The 19,291-nt window shown below is 45.7% G+C and overlaps 1 protein-coding gene across 1 annotated transcript in view; it reads right to left on the bottom strand.

Moving 5' to 3' along the window:
* The window catches only part of LOC126191564 (neuronal acetylcholine receptor subunit alpha-10-like), a 253,654-nt gene that overhangs the window by 131,441 nt on the left and 102,922 nt on the right, over positions 1–19,291 (bottom strand). Inside the window, exon 3 of the mRNA XM_049932480.1 lies at positions 10,398–10,445. Coding sequence (XP_049788437.1) covers positions 10,398–10,445 — 48 coding nt within the window. The remainder of the gene's footprint in view (positions 1–10,397; positions 10,446–19,291) is intronic.

Raw genomic sequence — 19,291 nt, 5'->3', positions numbered from 1 at the left:
CGAGCGGTTCTAGGCGCTTCAGTCTGGAACCGCGTGACCGCTACGGTCGCAGGTTCGAATCCTACCTCGGGCATGGGTGTGTGTGATGTCCTTAGCTTAGTTAGGTTTAAGTAGTTCTAAGTTCTAGGGGACTGATGACCACAGATGTTAAGTCCCATAGTGCTCAGAGCCATTTGACGTCCGTCTTCCGCCCCACACAGGTACGATCGGGAACAGATCTGGGGATCGCGCTAGCCACGGGAGTTGCTTAGCATCGGGCAGACGGTTCGTGGAGACACGTGCTATGTGTGAACGAGTATTGTCCTCATGAAAAAAGGCACCAAGACACTATCGCATGACAGGTAACACAAGGGGATGCAGGATGTCAGGATGTCCGTGACAGACGATTGCGCCGTCAGTTCCGTCAGTCGTTGTCAGCAGTGATCTGAAGACATACTCGATGGCTCCCCACATCATGATGTGCTGTGTCAAAACGCACGGGGTACGTTCGCCCTTAGTGCTACTGAGCGTCCTGCGTGATAAATCAATGACAACACCTGGTGGTCACGATAATATACGTGTATGATGTTGTAAAACCAAAATCAAATTGTGTTCTAGATGATATGAGAGCGTCTATCACATGCAAGCATGCGCGACTGCAGCGATATACCATACCGCCCTCGCTGCGTCCAGAGATGCTGCTTGAGCGACACGCAGCAGCCGGCCGCTATTGCGAAGAATCGACAGCATCGATAATTATTACATTAACTGTTAAAAGTTGGCGTGGCGTTGCGTGTTTGTTCGTTTTAAATGGTTCCTATTGTACAACGGAAAGGGTTAGTTAGTTCACGGATAGACCTCTCACCGACCATGTGGTGGTAGTGGTGTATGTCAGACCTGACCTTATAGCGTTTCACTGCGTGGTGTAGTGAGGCTACTCAGTTGACACCTAAGTCTTGGGAGAGTGCACGGAATTTTGTCGATTATAGTTGTGGGAACAGTTTCGTTCGTAAAATTTGCTGGGGCGAGTCCCGCGTGAGCCTGATTTAATTGAGAGATTGATTTGTTAGGTGCTGAGTTTTGTGGAATCGGTGTGACCGATATCCCGTCTGCATTGTATGTTGAGTGGTCGCGACGCGCCCAGAGGTAACTGGGTTGCTTGTCGTTTCTATGGAAGTGGTTTGGGTATTGTGCGTGTGTGTATCGAGGAGGGAAGCCTCGAACACGTGTTGGTAGTTGTATTTTCAAGACCACTAACTTGCAGCAGACAGCGAATTGGCTCATAGAACGACGAACTGTTTCACTATACGGTGATAGTGTGCACGTATCACTGAATAGACAAGCGATAGTAAATTGAAGAAACCATTTAACGGGCTACACGTAGTTAAACCAAAACTTGATTCATCAAGGTGACGAGTGGCCGATTTAAATGTTAGGGAACTTAGCGGGTCGCGTGTGGTCAACTACTGAAGAGGTCAAGATTTGCTTTTAAATTGTAACTTAAGGTTAGTTGAAAAGTGGCGGTGACATTTAGGATTTTTGTTTGATTTTTTTTATTACTTATTTCCGTATTGTGGGGACTGATAATATATTTGCTAGCACTCGTTCACTGGTGATAACCAACGTGTATTGAGATACGTAGAAGGAAAATAAATCCAGTTTTATTGGGGTTAAAGGAAACTTCCCAGTATATTCAATTGGTATCTAGTGTGAATATATCCATATCATTTTCGGAAGTATAAAAGAGTGTAATTTAGAGATATTGATACAGTGGAGTCGATATCACGTGTAATGCGATGTTTTTGAATGTGATTGGTAAAAGGTTCTTGAATGAATGAAATTATAAATAAGCTACTGAAAGTAGATCTTCTCAATATTAAAGAAACGATTTCAATTAAGGGAAAAAGTTTTCTAAATGATGAATAAGTTTAACTGAAGTAACTGAATTATTTACGGAAAGGCCAAAGGTTTTGCTACTAACAAAGATTCGTCATTCTGTGACGCATGCGAAGTCTCATCACTTACATATTATCGCTGCGTCGAGTTGGAAAAATATTTAAGGGAGAATTGAAAATGTTTTAATTCCTAAAGTAATGATGGAAGTGTCCATAAACAGAATAATCATTTCAAGACGGTAGACGGATTGGTATTTTAGTACAAGTAATAAAATAGTTCCGAGTTTATGTCAGAGAGTACTTACTGCGTTGTGAAAAGCTCGTTGCGAAAGATAACAATTACTAGTTCGATGTCGTATTTATCATCACGCAAGATAATCAGGTACTGAAATGAAAGTAATTTGTTGCTCTGACGAGATCGGTATCGTAGACAACGAGAGTGGTTCATTAAATAGGCCCATTTATTCACTACTGCTTAACTTCAGTAATTATTGGCGTGTGAATATTGTTAAGTGATTATTCGCAGTTCTGTCGTTGCTTGGCACGATTTCGGCGTCGTGTCTAGGCAGGGTGTTGTTCCCATCATTGGGCAGACAGGCTGTTTGCATGGTCAGCGGTTGAGGTGGCTGCAATATTAATTGTACTAAGGCTGATTTCGTGTCCGATTGGTTCATGGCCAGTGAGATTGCGGCGCGGGCTAGATTCTTGTCGTCATCAGAGGCTCCTCTCCAAATGGAATCTTATGGACTTAGATAACGTTCTGCAGTCTTAACGTCTAGTTAAAAATAAGAAACTGTACCTAATTAAAGGTGTGGTGGTCGACTGGTGGCTTAAGTCCTTTGCGCAACAGGATACTCTGCAGTAACGGCATAGAGGCGTTGGTACAGTACGATCCCTTGTCGTTGTCAATCGATCTTGGGTACTGCCAGTCACGGACCAGTACAATGACACCAAGTTTAGCACCGCTGTGCCTCTCCAAGTTACTGGAAGAATGCAACCTCTCCCCAAGTCGACGATGGTCATCCGGGGTTCATCCAGAACATAGTGTGATGCCATTCATCAGCAGCTTCCCCTCACCAGTCCGTCTGCTGCTAGTCTCCGAGTAATGTCATTTGGATGGCGCAGAATGTTGCAGGGTGTCCATGACTTGGTCTCGGATGGCAGGAGTATATGTGAGGGATTACGATGTGCTTGGTGCCGAATAGTCTGATCCTTCCTTGTTGTCTGACATGACAAGTACGCCTGCCCTCACACTCCCATGCTGTAGAATTCCGTAGAATGCCCCATAAATCTGCACGACTGGAACAACTGGCTAAATGGAGACCTATCATGAAGCCTCTTTCAAACTGCGTCTGATGCTCATAACACTCTCTCACACAAATACACGGCATCTCCGTGTCCATCACAGTGATATCTCAACATGTGACTCCCGTTATATCCCATATCAATCCTGGCAACATTTAAAAATACCAACAACTCTTACGCACTCATATAAGTGTTCTATCTGTCACAAAGTACTGTAACGTGCGTATGTGTACGAAGTTACATTGACCTCCGACAATGTCTTCTGGTAAGTTTCCTTTAATTTACGTCTATGGTCACAAATGTTTTGTTAACAGATTACCGGTTTCGGTCTATAATGACCATCATCAGATCTGCAGCAAGAAATGGGAAACACATAAATGCAGTCGCAGATTGTCTAAAGTTAAAAACAATAAATAGACCACAAATGCATATGTATGTCAGCAGTATTTTTCATTATGGTCTATGTATTGTTTTTAAGCTGTAGACAATCTGCGAATGCATTTATCTTTTTCCCATTTTTTGCTGCAGATCTGATGATGGTCATGATAGACCGAAACCGGTAATCTGTTAACAAAACGTTTGTGACCATAGACGTAAATTAAAGGAAACTTATTGTATGTACGGGTCACTGTTTTATTCGCGACGATGTCGCAGCTTGTGAATGTCGTATGAGTACTTCACTTGTTTTACGAGGCCGTGTAACTTACAGGTAAAATGTTGTTGCCGCTAATAATTTTATTACATAAAACTGTTGCCAAATTGTCATTGGCGACTATGTAATGTAGGGCTCAGTGGTATTTTAGCTTACCGGCAGAAAGAAACGGTTTTTCCTATGACAACAGGTTCCAAGAATGTATATCGCCTTTTCTTAAGTCTTGCTACCGTTATCAAGCGTAACGTCAAAAATCCCTCTTCGGTGTTTCCCAGGCACAGGCAAAGTGAATGGAAGCCTCGCTGAAGCATATACGCACAGCAGTATTTGGCGACGAATTACTACCTCCACCACAGTTAGATGACTTTTGTGTGTTATTAATCATTATAGCTGTCATACTGAAAGACAGAACGCTTTGCCCGCATCTCGTGGTCGTGCGGTAGCGTTCTCGCTTCCCACGCCCGGGTTCCCGGGTTCGATTCCCGGCGGGGTCAGGGATTTTCTCTGCCTCGTGATGGCTGGGTGTTGTGTGCTGTCCTTAGGTTAGTTAGGTTTAAGTAGTTCTAAGTTCTAGGGGACTTATGACCACAGCAGTTGAGTCCCATAGTGCTCAGAACCATTTGAACAGAACGCTTGAAAAGTTTAGTATTGGGTTCAATCGCTTTATCAAAATTTTCATCCGTCCACATCAATTCAGTTTATGAGATTATGATTGTAGACAAAAGGTGTCATAGACGTTCTTTCACTTGAGACGTCGCCTGCATCGACGTAAAGCGTTTTGGTAATTCGTAATAACGTACTTTAGCGTCAAGCTGTGCTGCTGAGTGTCTACTGCCTTACCTTAACCCACATAACACATTCACGATCTTCGGTACACTACTTTCTAGACGGCTGGTGTCGTCAAATACCAGAGAGACGCCTGTATTATGTTTGGGCAGCTCAGTGAAGTCTCGGGGCTAACTTAGTGGAAAAACAGAACTCCACTGTGAGACTGACCTCCTATTCTGTGATAGCGAACGACAGTATCAGAAGTAACCAGCGTTACCACAATGCAAAATGTCGCGTTCTGGTATGTAATTGCAAAGCATTACTTTCTTAATCGTCTGTAAATAATATAGAAAGTTTCATTAAATTTTCGTGAAGATGTACGAGGGGACTTCAAAATTAAGTTACACATTATTATAATAGACCAAGTAACTTTAACTGAATGCTGCACTACACTCCAAAGGGACACGGATACATGACCTGCAGAATGTAGATGCCAAATATAGACCCAGTAAATACACTCCTGGAAATGGAAAAAAGAACACATTGACACCGGTGTGTCAGACCCACCATACTTGCTCCGGACACTGCGAGAGGGCTGTACAAGCAATGATCACACGCACGGCACAGCGGACACACCAGGAACCGCGGTGTTGGCCGTCGAATGGCACTAGATGCGCAGCATTTGTGCACCGCCGCCGTCAGTGTCAGCCAGTTTGCCGTGGCATACGGAGCTCCATCGCAATCTTTAACACTGGTAGCATGCCGCGACAGCGTGGACGTGAACCGTATGTGCAGTTGACGGACTTTGAGCGAGGGCGTATAGTGGGCATGCGGGAGGCCGGGTGGACGTACCGCCGAATTGCTCAACACGTGGGGCGTGAGGTCTCCACAGTACATCGATGTTGTCGCCAGTGGTCGGCGGAAGGTGCACGTCCCCGTCGACCTGGGACCGGACCGCAGCGACGCACGGATGCACGCCAAGACCGTAGCATCCTACGCAGTGCCGTAGGGGACCGCACCGCCACTTCCCAGCAAATTAGGGACACTGTTGCTCCTGGGGTATCGGCGAGGACCATTCGCAACCGTCTCCATGAAGCTGGGCTACGGTCCCGCACACCGTTAGGCCGTCTTCCGCTCACGCCCCAACATCGTGCAGCCCGCCTCCAGTTGTGTCGCGACAGGCGTGAATGGAGGGACGAATGGAGACGTGTCGTCTTCAGCGATGAGAGTCGCTTCTGCCTTGGTGCCAATGATGGGCGTATGCGTGTTTGGCGCCGTGCAGGTGAGCGCCACAATCAGGACTGCATACGACCGAGGCACACAGGGCCAACACCCGGCATCATGGTGTGGGGAGCGATCTCCTACACTGGCCGTACACCACTGGTGATCGTCGAGGGGACACTGAATAGTGCACGGTACATCCAAACCGTCATCGAACCCATCGTTCTACCATTCCTAGACCGGCAAGGGAACTTGCTGTTCCAACAGGACAATGCACGTCCGCATGTATCCCGTGCCACCCAACGTGCTCTAGAAGGTGTAAGTCAACTACCCTGGCCAGCAAGATCTCCGGATCTGTCCCCCATTAAGCATGTTTGGGACTGGATGAAGCGTCGTCTCACGCGGTATGCACGTCCAGCACGAACGCTGGTCCAACTGAGGCGCCAGGTGGAAATGGCATGGCAAGCCGTTCCACAGGACTACATCCAGCATCTCTACGATCGTCTCCATGGGAGAATAGCAGCCTGCATTGCTGCGAAAGGTGGATATACACTGTACTAGTGCCGACATTGTGCATGCTCTGTTGCCTGTGTCTATGTGCCTGTGGTTCTGTCAGTGTGATCATGTGATGTATCTGACCCCAGGAATGTGTCAATAAAGTTTCCCCTTCCTGGGACAATGAATTCACGGTGTTCTTATTTCAATTTCCAGGAGTGTACATGTAATAAAGTTCATAAGACAGTCCTCTCGTAATACTTTCAACAAGAAAGCGAATTAAGACACAGAGCTTTATTGGCCAATTTTGACTATTCTGAATTTTTAAGTAGGGAGTCTCAACATAGTTGGATAGCTTATTACACATGTCTACTTTACAAGTTTTATTCTTGCAGAGAAGAGAACAGCAACCAGCCACCAGTGACTTCTCTGTATTTTACACACAGCCACTGGCTCAGAATGTCATTTTCGACAAAACAGCATTTTCATTTTATGTTAATATACAGGTTTATTCCAACTGCCGATCCGCACGTAGGTCATTCTGAGTCATTTAGTGTGTACTGTGTTCTAATGTTACAGAAATGTTTAGTATGATTTAAATTTTTTCACCTTAGTAACCTTATTATATTTTTTTCACCCACGTTCTGTTCTTAAGTGACACAGGGAGCAGAGTCTACAGTGCGCGTGCAACCGGAGTTCCTCATCTTCCGTGTTGCCTGCGTTCAATTTGCTTAGCCATCTTAGTGCCCGGACAGCAGTCACTGCACACGCCCCGGCAACATCATGTGAACCCCTCGTAGCTTATTTTGTCAGCCGTTACGACTGCTATTGTGCTGGTGACACACACACATAACCCTGTCGTCTTCAGGTAAATCTGACCCTCAGCATAATCTTCTTCCTTTGCTTCATTGATGGCCCCCAAAAGGTTTTAATAATAATACACTACTGGCCATCAAAATTGCTACACCAAGAAGAAATTCAGATGATAAACGGGTATTCATTGGACAAATATGTTATACTAGAACTGACATGTGATTACCTTTTCACGCAATTTGGGTGCATAGATCCTGAGAAATCAGTACCCTGAACAACCACCCCTGGCCGTAATAAAGGCCCTGATACGCCTGGGCATTGCGTCAAACAGAGCTTGGATGGCGTGTAGAGGTACAGCTGCCCATGCAGCTTCAACACGACACCACAGTTCATCAAGAGTAGTGACTGGCGTATTGTGACGAGCCAGGTGCTCGGCCACAAATGATCAGATGTTTTCAATTGGTGAGAGATCTGGAGAATGTGCTGGCCAGGACAGCAGTCGAACATTTCCTGTATCCAGGGAGGCCCGCACTAGACCTGCAACATGCAGTCGTGCATTATCCTGCTGAAATGTAGGGTTTCGCAGGGATCGAATAAAGGGTAGAGCCACGGGTCGTTACACATCTGAAATGTAACGTCCACTGTTCGAAGTGCCGTCAATGCGAACAAGAGGTGACCGAGACGTGTAACCAATGCCACCCCATACCATCAGCCGGCTAATACGGCAGTATGGCGATGACGAATACACGCTTCCAATGTGCGTTCACAGCGATGTCGCCAAACACAGATGCGACCATCATGATGCTGTAAACCGAACCTGGATTCATCCGAAAAAATGACGTTTTGCCATTCGTGCACCCAGGTTCGTCGTTGAGTACACCATCGCAGGAGCTCCTGTCTGTGATGCAACGTCAAGGGTAACCGCAGCCATGGTCTCCGAGCCGAGTCCATGCTGCTGCAAACGTCGTCGAAATTTTCGTGCAGATGGTTGTTGTCTTGCAAACGTCCCCATCTGTTGACTCAGGGATCGAGACGTGGCTGCACGATCCATTACAGCCATGCGGATAAGATGCCTGCCTGTCATATCGACTGCTAGTGATACGAGGCTGTTGGGGTCCAGCGCTGCGTTCCGTATTACCCCCCTGAACCCACCGATTCCATATTCTGCTAACAGTCATTGGGTCTCGACCAACGGCGAACAGCAATGTCGCGATACGATAAACCACAATCGCGATAGGCTACAATCCGACCTTTATCAAAGTCGGAAACGTGATGGTACGCATTTCTCCTCCTTACACGAGGCATCACAACAACGTTTCACCAGGCAACGCCGGTCAACTGCTGTTTGTATATGAGAAATCGGTTGGAAACTTTCGTCATGTCAGCACGTTGTAGGTGTCGCCACCGGCGCCAACCTTGTGCGAATGCTCTGAAAAGCTAATCATTTGCATATCACAGCATCTTCTTCCTGTCGGATAAATTTCGCGTCTGTAGCAAGTCATTTTCGTGGTGTAGCAATTTTAATGGCCAGTAGTGTAATTTGAAAAGTGTATTTTCATACATTAATTTGGTTAGTTTCCATCATGAACTTTACCTATTTTTTATTCTTCAACCACTCCAGACCCAACATTTTCCCGGATAACATTTACGAGACACACCATCCGTTGCCTGACATAAGCCCTCAGCATGGTGTTGTAATCGGTCAAGCGATGACAGTTCATCGTAATTTTAACACAGGTCAGTTCCGTTTTCGTCAGTTATTTGACGTTGCAGTGGAATGTCCCCATCTCCTTTTTGTTTTAGTTACTACACAGTTTTTAGCCACCATCAGCTTCTCTTTAGCAATTCCATTCCTGCGTTTTTATAGACTGTACATTTATCATTGATGACGAAGAAGGATGAGAACTTTTCCTAGCTACACCAACAGTTATTCCGTAATAGCCCGCTATAGCAAACGACATAGCATTGTAAGTAACCATCTGCCGGCATGAAATCACAGATCTTATTTTATACGAAGAGGCACCTTCCTTATTGGGGGCATGTGATCGACAGCTAGTTTCCTAACCAGATGCATAATACTTTCTTCCTTATTTAAATCTATTCACTCAGCAGTTTGAAAATATCTCAGGTAACTTCATTTCCCCATTGTCACAGCATTAATTTATAAAAACATTTGCACAGATGTACAGCAGAAGATGCAACCTAAAAGTTGCGAAACCGGTTATGTGTGTCTCTAATTGACTTCAGTAAATGCAGCTATTGCGACCTGTTGTGCTTTTAATTCAGTTTTGTGTTTTAAAAGTTATGACACCTGTCTGTAAAATTCTGTGTTATACTATATGAATGATCAGTCAGTTATGTATAATTACGGTAGTTGTGGCTGCCCTGGTTTTAAAATTATTTGATACCTGTTTAGTCAAATAAGTTGCAATCAAATACCTTGCCTTTTGATGATATCTGACTAACTGTAAGCTGCAAACTGCCTATTCTCGCGAACTCATCACATTATCACGACCCAGTTCTGTTCATAAGTGTGCTACAGTCCTAGGCTGCTTCAGTAGAGTCTAATTAACTGCCAATACTTCTCATAGTTGAGAGAAAAAAATGCTGCGGAAGATCTTCGGCCCAGTGTTCGACACAAAGAGTATGAATGGAGAATCAGACACAACTGTGAACTAGAGTAACTGTAGCGAGATGCCAGTATACAGAAGTCATAAGATGCAAGCGACTAGAGTGGCCTGGACATGTGGCTCGGATGGAAAGACACAAGTGGCCACGGAAGCTCCTGGATTTCATCCCCACACGCAGGAGAATCCCAGGAAGACCAAGGAAAAGGTCGCGGGATGGCCTCCATGAATACCTGCCACTGATGTGGACGGTTGACGGGTGGTAGCGATGTGTAGAAGACAATGCAGAAAGAAACTTATAGCAGCGACCAGTGTGTTGGGCTTGATCACGTAAAAATAAAACTAAACTAAATACTGCCAGAATTTTAAGGTTAATCCATGTGCAATTTAGACGTTTATCCCAAAAGAATCGTGCTACCCCACATACTTCAACTTTGACGTACGTTTCCAGTTGCTGCACCATTTCATTCCAAAACAGTGGTGTATCTGTTACTCGTATCACAGCAGAATTGTGACAGCGTGAAACACAGAACATGTACTCGTTTCTGACACTCTCGTCATGCAGTGGTCTTCTTGAAGTCCCTTCGGAATACTAAATTTCGTGAACTGAAACTTATAGGCATAACACTATGGTACACTTACCATCAGTATCCAAGTATTCACTTGCAACGATTCGTGGTAATACTCGTTCTGTAAAAAAAAAATAAAAGTATTGATTAAAATATGGCATTTAAGTACATACATGACAATATTTAATTTCACGTCTTAGGCATGCAGTCACAGGTGGATGAGTAATTTTTTAGGTTAGGTTGGCAACACATACAAATGTGTGGAGCGTGTCATCGCTGTCGAGGGTAATTTGAGGGCTGCGCAGAACAGTTACAGGGTCCACCAACCTACTGCCCAAACCTACAGTCGTCATTTCGGCGATGTGTTCGCCTTCCCAGACGATAACGCTCATACTCATCGTGCCCAGTTCGTGGAACCGGGAATAAACTAAGAGGAACTTCAATAAGTAACGCAACACATTTTTTTTTTCTCGGCCAGTTTCTGTGGAATTTATGGTGGGACATCGTGGGATATTCCCGCTTCAGCCTCTGTAGTTCCGGCAGGAGACGGTGCTACATGCCTCCGTGGAAATGGGCTCTGTGACGGAGGTGCGTTCGAAGCAGAGAGCTGTCACTGAGTTCCTGTTGGCGGAACACCAGAGCATCGCAGATATTCACAGGCGCTTGCAGAATGTCTACGGAGATCTGCCGGCGAACAAAAGCACGGTGAGTCGCTGGACGAGGCGTTTGTTCATCATCATCATAACGTCGCGCAAACGTGCCCGATCCCCCGCGAGTCGGCCGGCCGCACACAAAGTTGTGACTCCAGCAATGTTGGAACATGTGATAAGATTAGATTAGATTAGATTGGTTTTTCGTTCCATAGATCCGTGCTGAGGAGATCCTTGTGCATGTGAAACATGTCAATTTTTTTTAAACTGAAATAACAATACTAATAGTATGAATATATACAATACATCATTTGTTTCTATTAAAAAATTCGTCAGTGGAGTAGAAGGAGTTGGCCACTAGTAAGTCTTTCAGGCTCCTTTTAAACTGATCTTTATTTGTAACTAAATTTTTATGTGTGCTGGCAAATTATCGAAGATGAGTGTTCCTGAGTAGTGGATCCCTTTTTGAACTAAAGTAAGTGCTTTTAAGTCCTTGTGCAGATCATTTTTGTTCCTGGTATTGTATGTATGAACTCATCTGTTTGTTGGAAAAAGAGATGTATTATTTAGGACAAATTTCATTAAGGAGTAAATATACTGAGAGGCAGTAGTTAGTATACCCAGTTCTTTGAAGAGGTTTCTACAGGACGTCCGTGAATTTACTCCACAAATAATACGTATTACACGCTTTTGGACTCTGAAAACTTTTGTTCGACTTGAAGAGTTACCCCAAAATACACTCCTGGAAATGGAAAAAAGAACACATTGACACCGGTGTGTCAGACCCACCATACTTGCTCCGGACACTGCGAGAGGGCTGTACAAGCAATGATCACACGCACGGCACAGCGGACACACCAGGAACTGCGGTGTTGGCCGTCGAATGGCGCTAGCTGCGCAGCATTTGTGCACCGCCGCCGTCAGTGTCAGCCAGTTTGCCGTGGCATACGGAGCTCCATCGCAGTCTTTAACACTGGTAGCATGCCGCGACAGCGTGGACGTCAACCGTATGTGCACTTGACGGACTTTGAGCGAGGGCGTATAGTGGGCATGCGGGAGGCCGGGTGGACGTACTGCCGAATTGCTCAACACGTGGGGCGTGAGGTCTCCACAGTACATCGATGTTGTCGCCAGTGGTCGGCGGAAGGTGCACGTCCCCGTCGACCTGGGACCGGACCGCAGCGACGCACGGATGCACGCCAAGACCGTAGCATCCTACGCAGTGCCGTAGGGGACCGCACCGCCACTTCCCAGCAAATTAGGGACACTGTTGCTCCTGGGGTATCGGCGAGGACCATTCGCAACCGTCTCCATGAAGCTGGGCTACGGTCCCGCACACCGTTAGGCCGTCTTCCGCTCACGCCCCAACATCGTGCAGCCCGCCTCCAGTGGTGTCCGCGACAGGCGTGAATGGAGGGACGAATGGAGACGTGTCGTCTTCAGCGATGAGAGTCGCTTCTGCCTTGGTGCCAATGATGGTCGTATGCGTGTTTGGCGCCGTGCAGGTGAGCGCCACAATCAGGACTGCATACGACCGAGGCACACAGGGCCAACACCCGGCATCATGGTGTGGGGAGCGATCTCCTACACTGGCCGTACACCACTGGTGATCGTCGAGGGGACACTGAATAGTGCACGGTACATCCAAACCGTCATCGAACCCATCGCTCTACCATTCCTAGACCGACAAGGGAACTTGCTGTTCCAACAGGACAATGCACGTCCGCATGTATCCCGTGCCACCCAACGTGCTCTAGAAGGTGTAAGTCAACTACCCTGGCCAGCAAGATCTCCGGATCTGTTCCCCATTGAGCATGTTTGGGACCGGATGAAGCGTCGTCTCACGCGGTCTGCACGTCCAGCACGAATGCTGGTCCAACTGAGGCGCCAGGTGGAAATGGCATGGCAAGCCGTTCCACAGGACTACATCCAGCATTTCTACGATCGTCTCCATGGGAGAATAGCAGCCTGCATTGCTGCGAAAGGTGGATATACACTGTACTAGTGCCGACATTGTGCATGCTCTGTTGCCTGTGTCTATGTGCCTGTGGTTCTGTCAGTGTGATCATGTGATGTATCTGACCCCAGGAATGTGTCAATAAAGTTTCCCCTTCCTGAGACAATGAATTCACGGTGTTCTTATTTCAATTTCCAGGAGTGTATTATACCATATGACATTATGGAATGAAAGTAGGCAAAGTATGCAAGCTTTTTCACTTTTATGTCGCCTATGCTAACACTCGAATTGCAAATACAGATTTGTTAAGGCGTTTCTGCAGAACTGTGAACACACTCAGTCGAGGTGATCGACGGATCACAATCAACCATCTTGCTGCACAACTGGACGTCTCTGTTGGTAGTGCTGACACACTTTCGTCCACCAGCTGGGGGTACTCAATAGTGTGGACCTGCTGGGTTACACACCGCCTTACAGAAGACAACAATGAAGGGCCATCTGTGTGGAGTTGCTTGCGCGTTACGAGACTAATTGTGGCAATTTTTTGTCGAACACTGTCACGGGCCATAAAACATGGGTTCATCACTTCGAACCGGAAACAAAGCAGCAGTCCATGGAGTGTCGCCACACCACCTCTACTCCGAAGACAAAGTTCAGAGCCGCACCCTCAGTCTCTAAAGCCGTCGGCACACGGACCGTGCTGTCGAACGTTAACGTTGAGCGAGCCAAGTTCAACATGCTGCTGAATGACGCGACTTGTGCCTACGGTACGTAGGCCCAAACGTGGTATGTGCGATCGCAACGCACTCCTGCGGCAGTTGAGCGATGTTTCTACTTCGTAAATCACACTGTTTACTCAAGGGGCGCGCGTAAAATTCCCACGTTAGCTCTATTAAAACGCGTATTTCCTCCATCGTCCACGAAAGGGAAAGTACCACGTCCAATCAGTAATGACAGAGACATATAATAGTTCCATTACAAACAGTGCGGTACAAATTTGAATACTTCTCCGCATAAGATAAACATTACTTCATCATTCCCACATTTTAGTAAAACCCCAAGGTCAGTCTTACTTGATCACTGTTCCTACCCAGTAGCAGAATCTTTGCAACGCGTGAATTACGAAGCGTAAAAGAAAAAGGAGCAAAATAGCTTTACACAAGTAGCGCAATGTGTCCTGTAGATCAAGCCAATTGAACAAAGTCACCGCTCAAAAAATGGTGAACCTGTATTTACATAACATCAAATATTATAGTCTATATTTATATTAAACTAATAATAAAGTATCAGAACCTAATAAAAACGCGAATGTTAGGAAAAAAAATTTAATTATGACTGGACGCGAACCACCGCCCCAACAGAAAAACTCTATACCAGACAGTAACTCTACCTTTTTTTAAATCTCATTTTGTTCGTTATAGTTCGTTGCAATTGTTCGTGGCGGACGTCTCCTGACGCCCATTGAAGTTCGTTATTGATCCATTCACTCAATTTTTATTATTACAGAGGGCAGCTAACCCTCTGACCGAACACGCTATTTTTTCTTTTTTTCTTTTTCATTTTGTTCGTTGTTGATAGTTGTGTTTGTTCGTTGCGGACGTCACATGACATCCGGTTCGTTCGTTTGTTGATCCTTCCACTCAGTTTTTTTATTACAGAAGCCAACCAGCTCTCTGGCCGAACACGCTGAGCTACCGTGCCGGCAAACTCATTACGCTAAACCAACTTGACACACTTTCGTTGCAAATCATAGTATTTTACCACTTGCTAAAAACCGTAATCGTAGATATGTTACTAACTGCAATTTAGTTATAACAAATTGTACCAAGAACAATGCGTTTAGGGTGCATCTTCACTGTGTTGCTGCCTTCAAATAGCCTACTCTCATTATACGCAAGTTACAATAATTCTTTTGACACGAATAAGATGTTTCTCATTATTTTATTGTAACGAATCACACAGTTAACAACGGGTTTTGCAGTGATTCTCAATTTGCTGGTGCTCGGAACGGTATATATACACTCCTGGAAATGGAAAAAAGAACACATTGACACCGGTGTGTCAGACCCACCATACTTGCTCCAGACACTGCGAGAGGGCTGTACAAGCAATGATCACACGCACGGCACAGCGGACACACCAGGAACTGCGGTGTTGGCCGTCGAATGGCGCTAGCTGCGCAGCATTTGTGCACCGCCGCCGTCAGTGTCAGCCAGTTTGCCGTGGCATACGGAGCTCCATCGCAGTCTTTAACACTGGTAGCATGCCGCGACAGCGTGGACGTGAACCGTATGTGCAGTTGACGGACTTTGAGCGAGGGCGTATAGTGGGCATGCGGGAGGCCGGGTGGACGTACCGCCGAATTGCTCAACACGTGGGGCGTCAGGTCTCCACAGTACATCGATGTTGTCGCCAGTGGTCGGCGGAAGGTGCACGTGCCCGTCGACCTGGGACCGGACCGCAGCGACGCACGGATGCACGCCAAGACCGTAGGATCCTACGCAGTGCCGTAGGGGACCGCACCGCCACTTCCCAGCAAATTAGGGACACTGTTGCTCCTGGGGTATCGGCGAGGACCATTCGCAACCGTCTCCATGAAGCTGGGCTACGGTCCCGCACACCGTTAGGCCGTCTTCCGCTCACGCCCCAACATCGTGCAGCCCGCCTCCAGTGGTGTCACGACAGGCGTGAATGGAGGGACGAATGGAGATGTGTCGTCTTCAGCGATGAGAGTCGCTTCTGCCTTGGTGCCAATGATGGTCGTATGCGTGTTTGGCGTCGTGCAGGTGAGCGCCACAATCAGGACTGCATACGACTGAGGCACACAGGGCCAACACCCAGCATCATGGTGTGGGGAGCGATCTCCTACACTGGCCGTACAGCACTGGTGATCGTCGAGGGGACACTGAATAGTGCACGGTACATCCAAACCGTCATCGAACCCATCGTTCTACCATTCCTAGACCGGCAAGGGAACTTGCTGTTCCAACAGGACAATGCACGTCCGCATGTATCCCGTGCCACCCAACGTGCTCTAGAAGGTGTAAGTCAACTACCCTGGCCAGCAAGATCTCCGGATATGTCCCCCATTGAGCATGTTTGGGACTGGATGAAGCGTCATCTCACGCGGTCTGCACGTCCAGCACGAACGCTGGTCCAACTGAGGCGCCAGGTGGAAATGGTATGGCAAGCCGTTCCACAGGACTACATCCAGCATCTCTAAGATCGTCTCCATGGGAGAATAGCAGCCTGAATTGCTGCGAAAGGTGGATATACACTGTACTAGTGCCGACATTGTGCATGCTCTGTTGCCTGTGTCTATGTGCCTGTGGTTCTGTCAGTGTGATCATGTGATGTATCTGACCCCAGGAATGTGTCAATAAAGTTTCCCCTTCCTGGGACAATGAATTCACGGTGTTCTTATTTCAATTTCCAGGAGTGTACATCTAGGCTTGAAATGAATGCCAATATGGCGCCTCACAACTCTGTACTGAAGGGAGACGGCGTGGCGTTGCGCCATCTACTGGTCAACGCTCAGACGCACGCTCAGAATATCTGACATGCCAGATATTGCTCTGCACGTTCGGAAAGACTTCCGACCGTGCTATTCCACGCCATGACGTCAGAAACTCGGCACGCTCAACGCTCAACGTTCGGATGCACGGTTCGTGTACCGACGGCTTAAGGCCATGCGACAGTGTTTTGGACTCAATTTGATGTCCGCTCTCATGGTCCGACGATCAACTCTGAAGTGTGTTGTGCTACTACCCTTTGGAAATGCAAGAAGCGACTTCAGGCTGTTCGTCGCCAGAAGAATGCAAACGAACTTTTCTGTGACAAAGCAATACCTCACACAAGCCTGCGCATCCGATATCTCACAAAACTTCACTGGACTAATATAATTCATCCACCCTGCAGGCCGGATCTGGCACCTTCCTACAGCCAACTAGTGAAATATGCGCTCCGCTGAAGGCAGTACATGCATGATGGGAAGGTTATCGTTGTAGCAAGACGTTAGCTCTGACGTTGGCCAGTGGAGTGGTACCACGCGGGCATGCACGTTCGTCCAGTAAGGTGGCGTAAGAAGAGCGTTACATTGAACTTCAGTTATTGAATCGTCGTTCGAACCGCAATTCACGGAATCGACAGAGTTATTTCCCGTTTCTTATAACGTTTCCACAATTTCTAACGATGTATTGATATGATTGGAATGAATGTCCAAGAAAATAACTAATAAGATCGAGTCGTGTGGATCAGCGATATTCCCGCCGCTGGTATGGGTCACCTTTCCGCTGGTGTGAGCACAGCGCGCGTAGCGCCACCTACCGGGCCGATTGGGGAGCGAGGGGTAGGCTCTAGCAAGTAGCGCGGATTTTGGCTTTGGGACGCCTAAAGTGCGTGTCATTTACGACGGCGGCCGAGTTTAGGTTCGTTCTGCGCATCTGACGTCACAAAACACAGTCAGCCAATGGACACAGAACGACGTTGCCAGAGCTCGACTGCAGTGCAGAGCACGAATGCGTGTCTTCAGTTTTAGAAACGTTCAGTCATAAATAAAGTAATTGAACAAAAGCAATGTCTTGATAGCAGACTTTGTTTTATAGAACGTTTGAAAAAAGCATTCTTTATACCAATTGCTTCATATTCTATTAATTAATTAAACCAAACAAGCAATAAGCCTCCTAATTCAGGCGATAGCAAGGAAAGGTGTTTGTATCATTCTCGCTAACTGCTTTTTCGCAATAAAGAACAACGGAAATCGTTTATTTCCTATTGTACTTCGACGAAACGTGAGTAATTCATAGTCATACCAACAGTGTTTGTTGGTATTTTGCGTGACATCTTAAAGTCCTCTGGGAGTTCTACTGAATGAGGAGCTACGTTAGTGTAATGGTTAAAGTATATGGCTGCTAACAAGGGAACCTCCCCATCGCATCCCCCTCAGATTTAGTTATAAGTTGACACAGTGGATAGGCCTTGAAAAACTGTACACAGATCAATCAAGAAAACAGGAAGAAGTTGTGTGGAACTATGAAAAAAATAAGCAAAATATACAGACTGAGTAGTCCATGTGCAAGATATGCAACATCACAGATGTTCACTCATATCTCACTAACAGTCACTGCATACACTATACACACATTGTTTCACAACACTTCACTCACTACACACACACACACACACACACACAAACACACACACACACACACACACACACACACACACACACTGGTGATCTCTGGGCCATTTTATGTACCGCAGCTTCCCATTTGCTATCCTGAAAAACTGAGTCAGCATCCCTCTATAATGAGTGAGATGTTGATCTCAGAAAGAGGAAGAGGGGCAAAGTTTTTCTAGAAAAGGAAAAAATAAGGGAAAAACATAGTGTGAAGGTGTTATGTGGAATGCTGGATGTCTTATAATCATTATTATGATTTATTTGTATAACTTTTTTTAACCAGACCCCTACTCTGTTTTGTCTAAATAATCCTTCAATATATAAAATGTATTGTATAACAGGTACTTTTTAGCTGCCTTTTTAAATAAGTGTATTTTTGCAATTTCTTTAATGACTTTTGATAATTTATTGTACAGTTTTATTCCTCAATAGAAAATGCTGTTTTGAGTTTTATGTTTATTTTTTCTTGGTAAATGTAAGTTGAGTCTTGCTCTTGTTCCATTGTCATGGACAGAGCTGTTTGTGTAGTAATTACCGATGTTATTTTTGATGTGTACAAGTGACTGGTAAATCTATTCACATGAAGCAGTTAAAATCACCAGCGTTTTTAACAGATCTTTACAATGAACTCGGATACTATTTCTGGTTATTATTCTTATGGCTCTTTTCTGGAGTTTGAAAATTGTGTTCATATTCTGTGCATTTGTTTCCCAAAAAACAATGCTATAGCTAAGAATTGAGTGTACATATGAACAGTATGTAACTAAAAGACACTGCATGTTACACACTAATGATAGGATTCTAAGGGCATAACATGCTGATAACATTATGTTTGCAACTACCTTTGTGTGTTCACACCACTTCAACTGGGAATCAATATTCATTCCTAGAAATGTTGCATTTGTTACACAGATTACAGAGGTACCATCTACATTTAATTTAACATTGTCATTTTCCCTCTTCAAAGTGAAATTCATTGCATTAGTTTTCTTTATGTTCAGTGTCATTTTATTGCTTATTGACCAATCGTAAACTTCCTTGAGAGTTTCATTTGCTTTCTCTGCAAGGAGTTCTCTTGTTTTCTCAGTGACCATAATATTGCTGTCATCAGCGAAGAGAATTTTTTCACCATGAGTAACATTACTGGGAAAGTCAATGATGTGTAATAGGAATAGTATTGG

The sequence above is a fragment of the Schistocerca cancellata genome, chromosome 6, assembly GCF_023864275.1.
Source record: "Schistocerca cancellata isolate TAMUIC-IGC-003103 chromosome 6, iqSchCanc2.1, whole genome shotgun sequence".
In the NCBI taxonomy this organism is placed as follows: Eukaryota; Metazoa; Arthropoda; class Insecta; order Orthoptera; family Acrididae; genus Schistocerca; species Schistocerca cancellata.
Note: the sequence above shows the minus strand (reverse complement) of the source record. Positions and strands in the feature narration are given on the sequence as shown.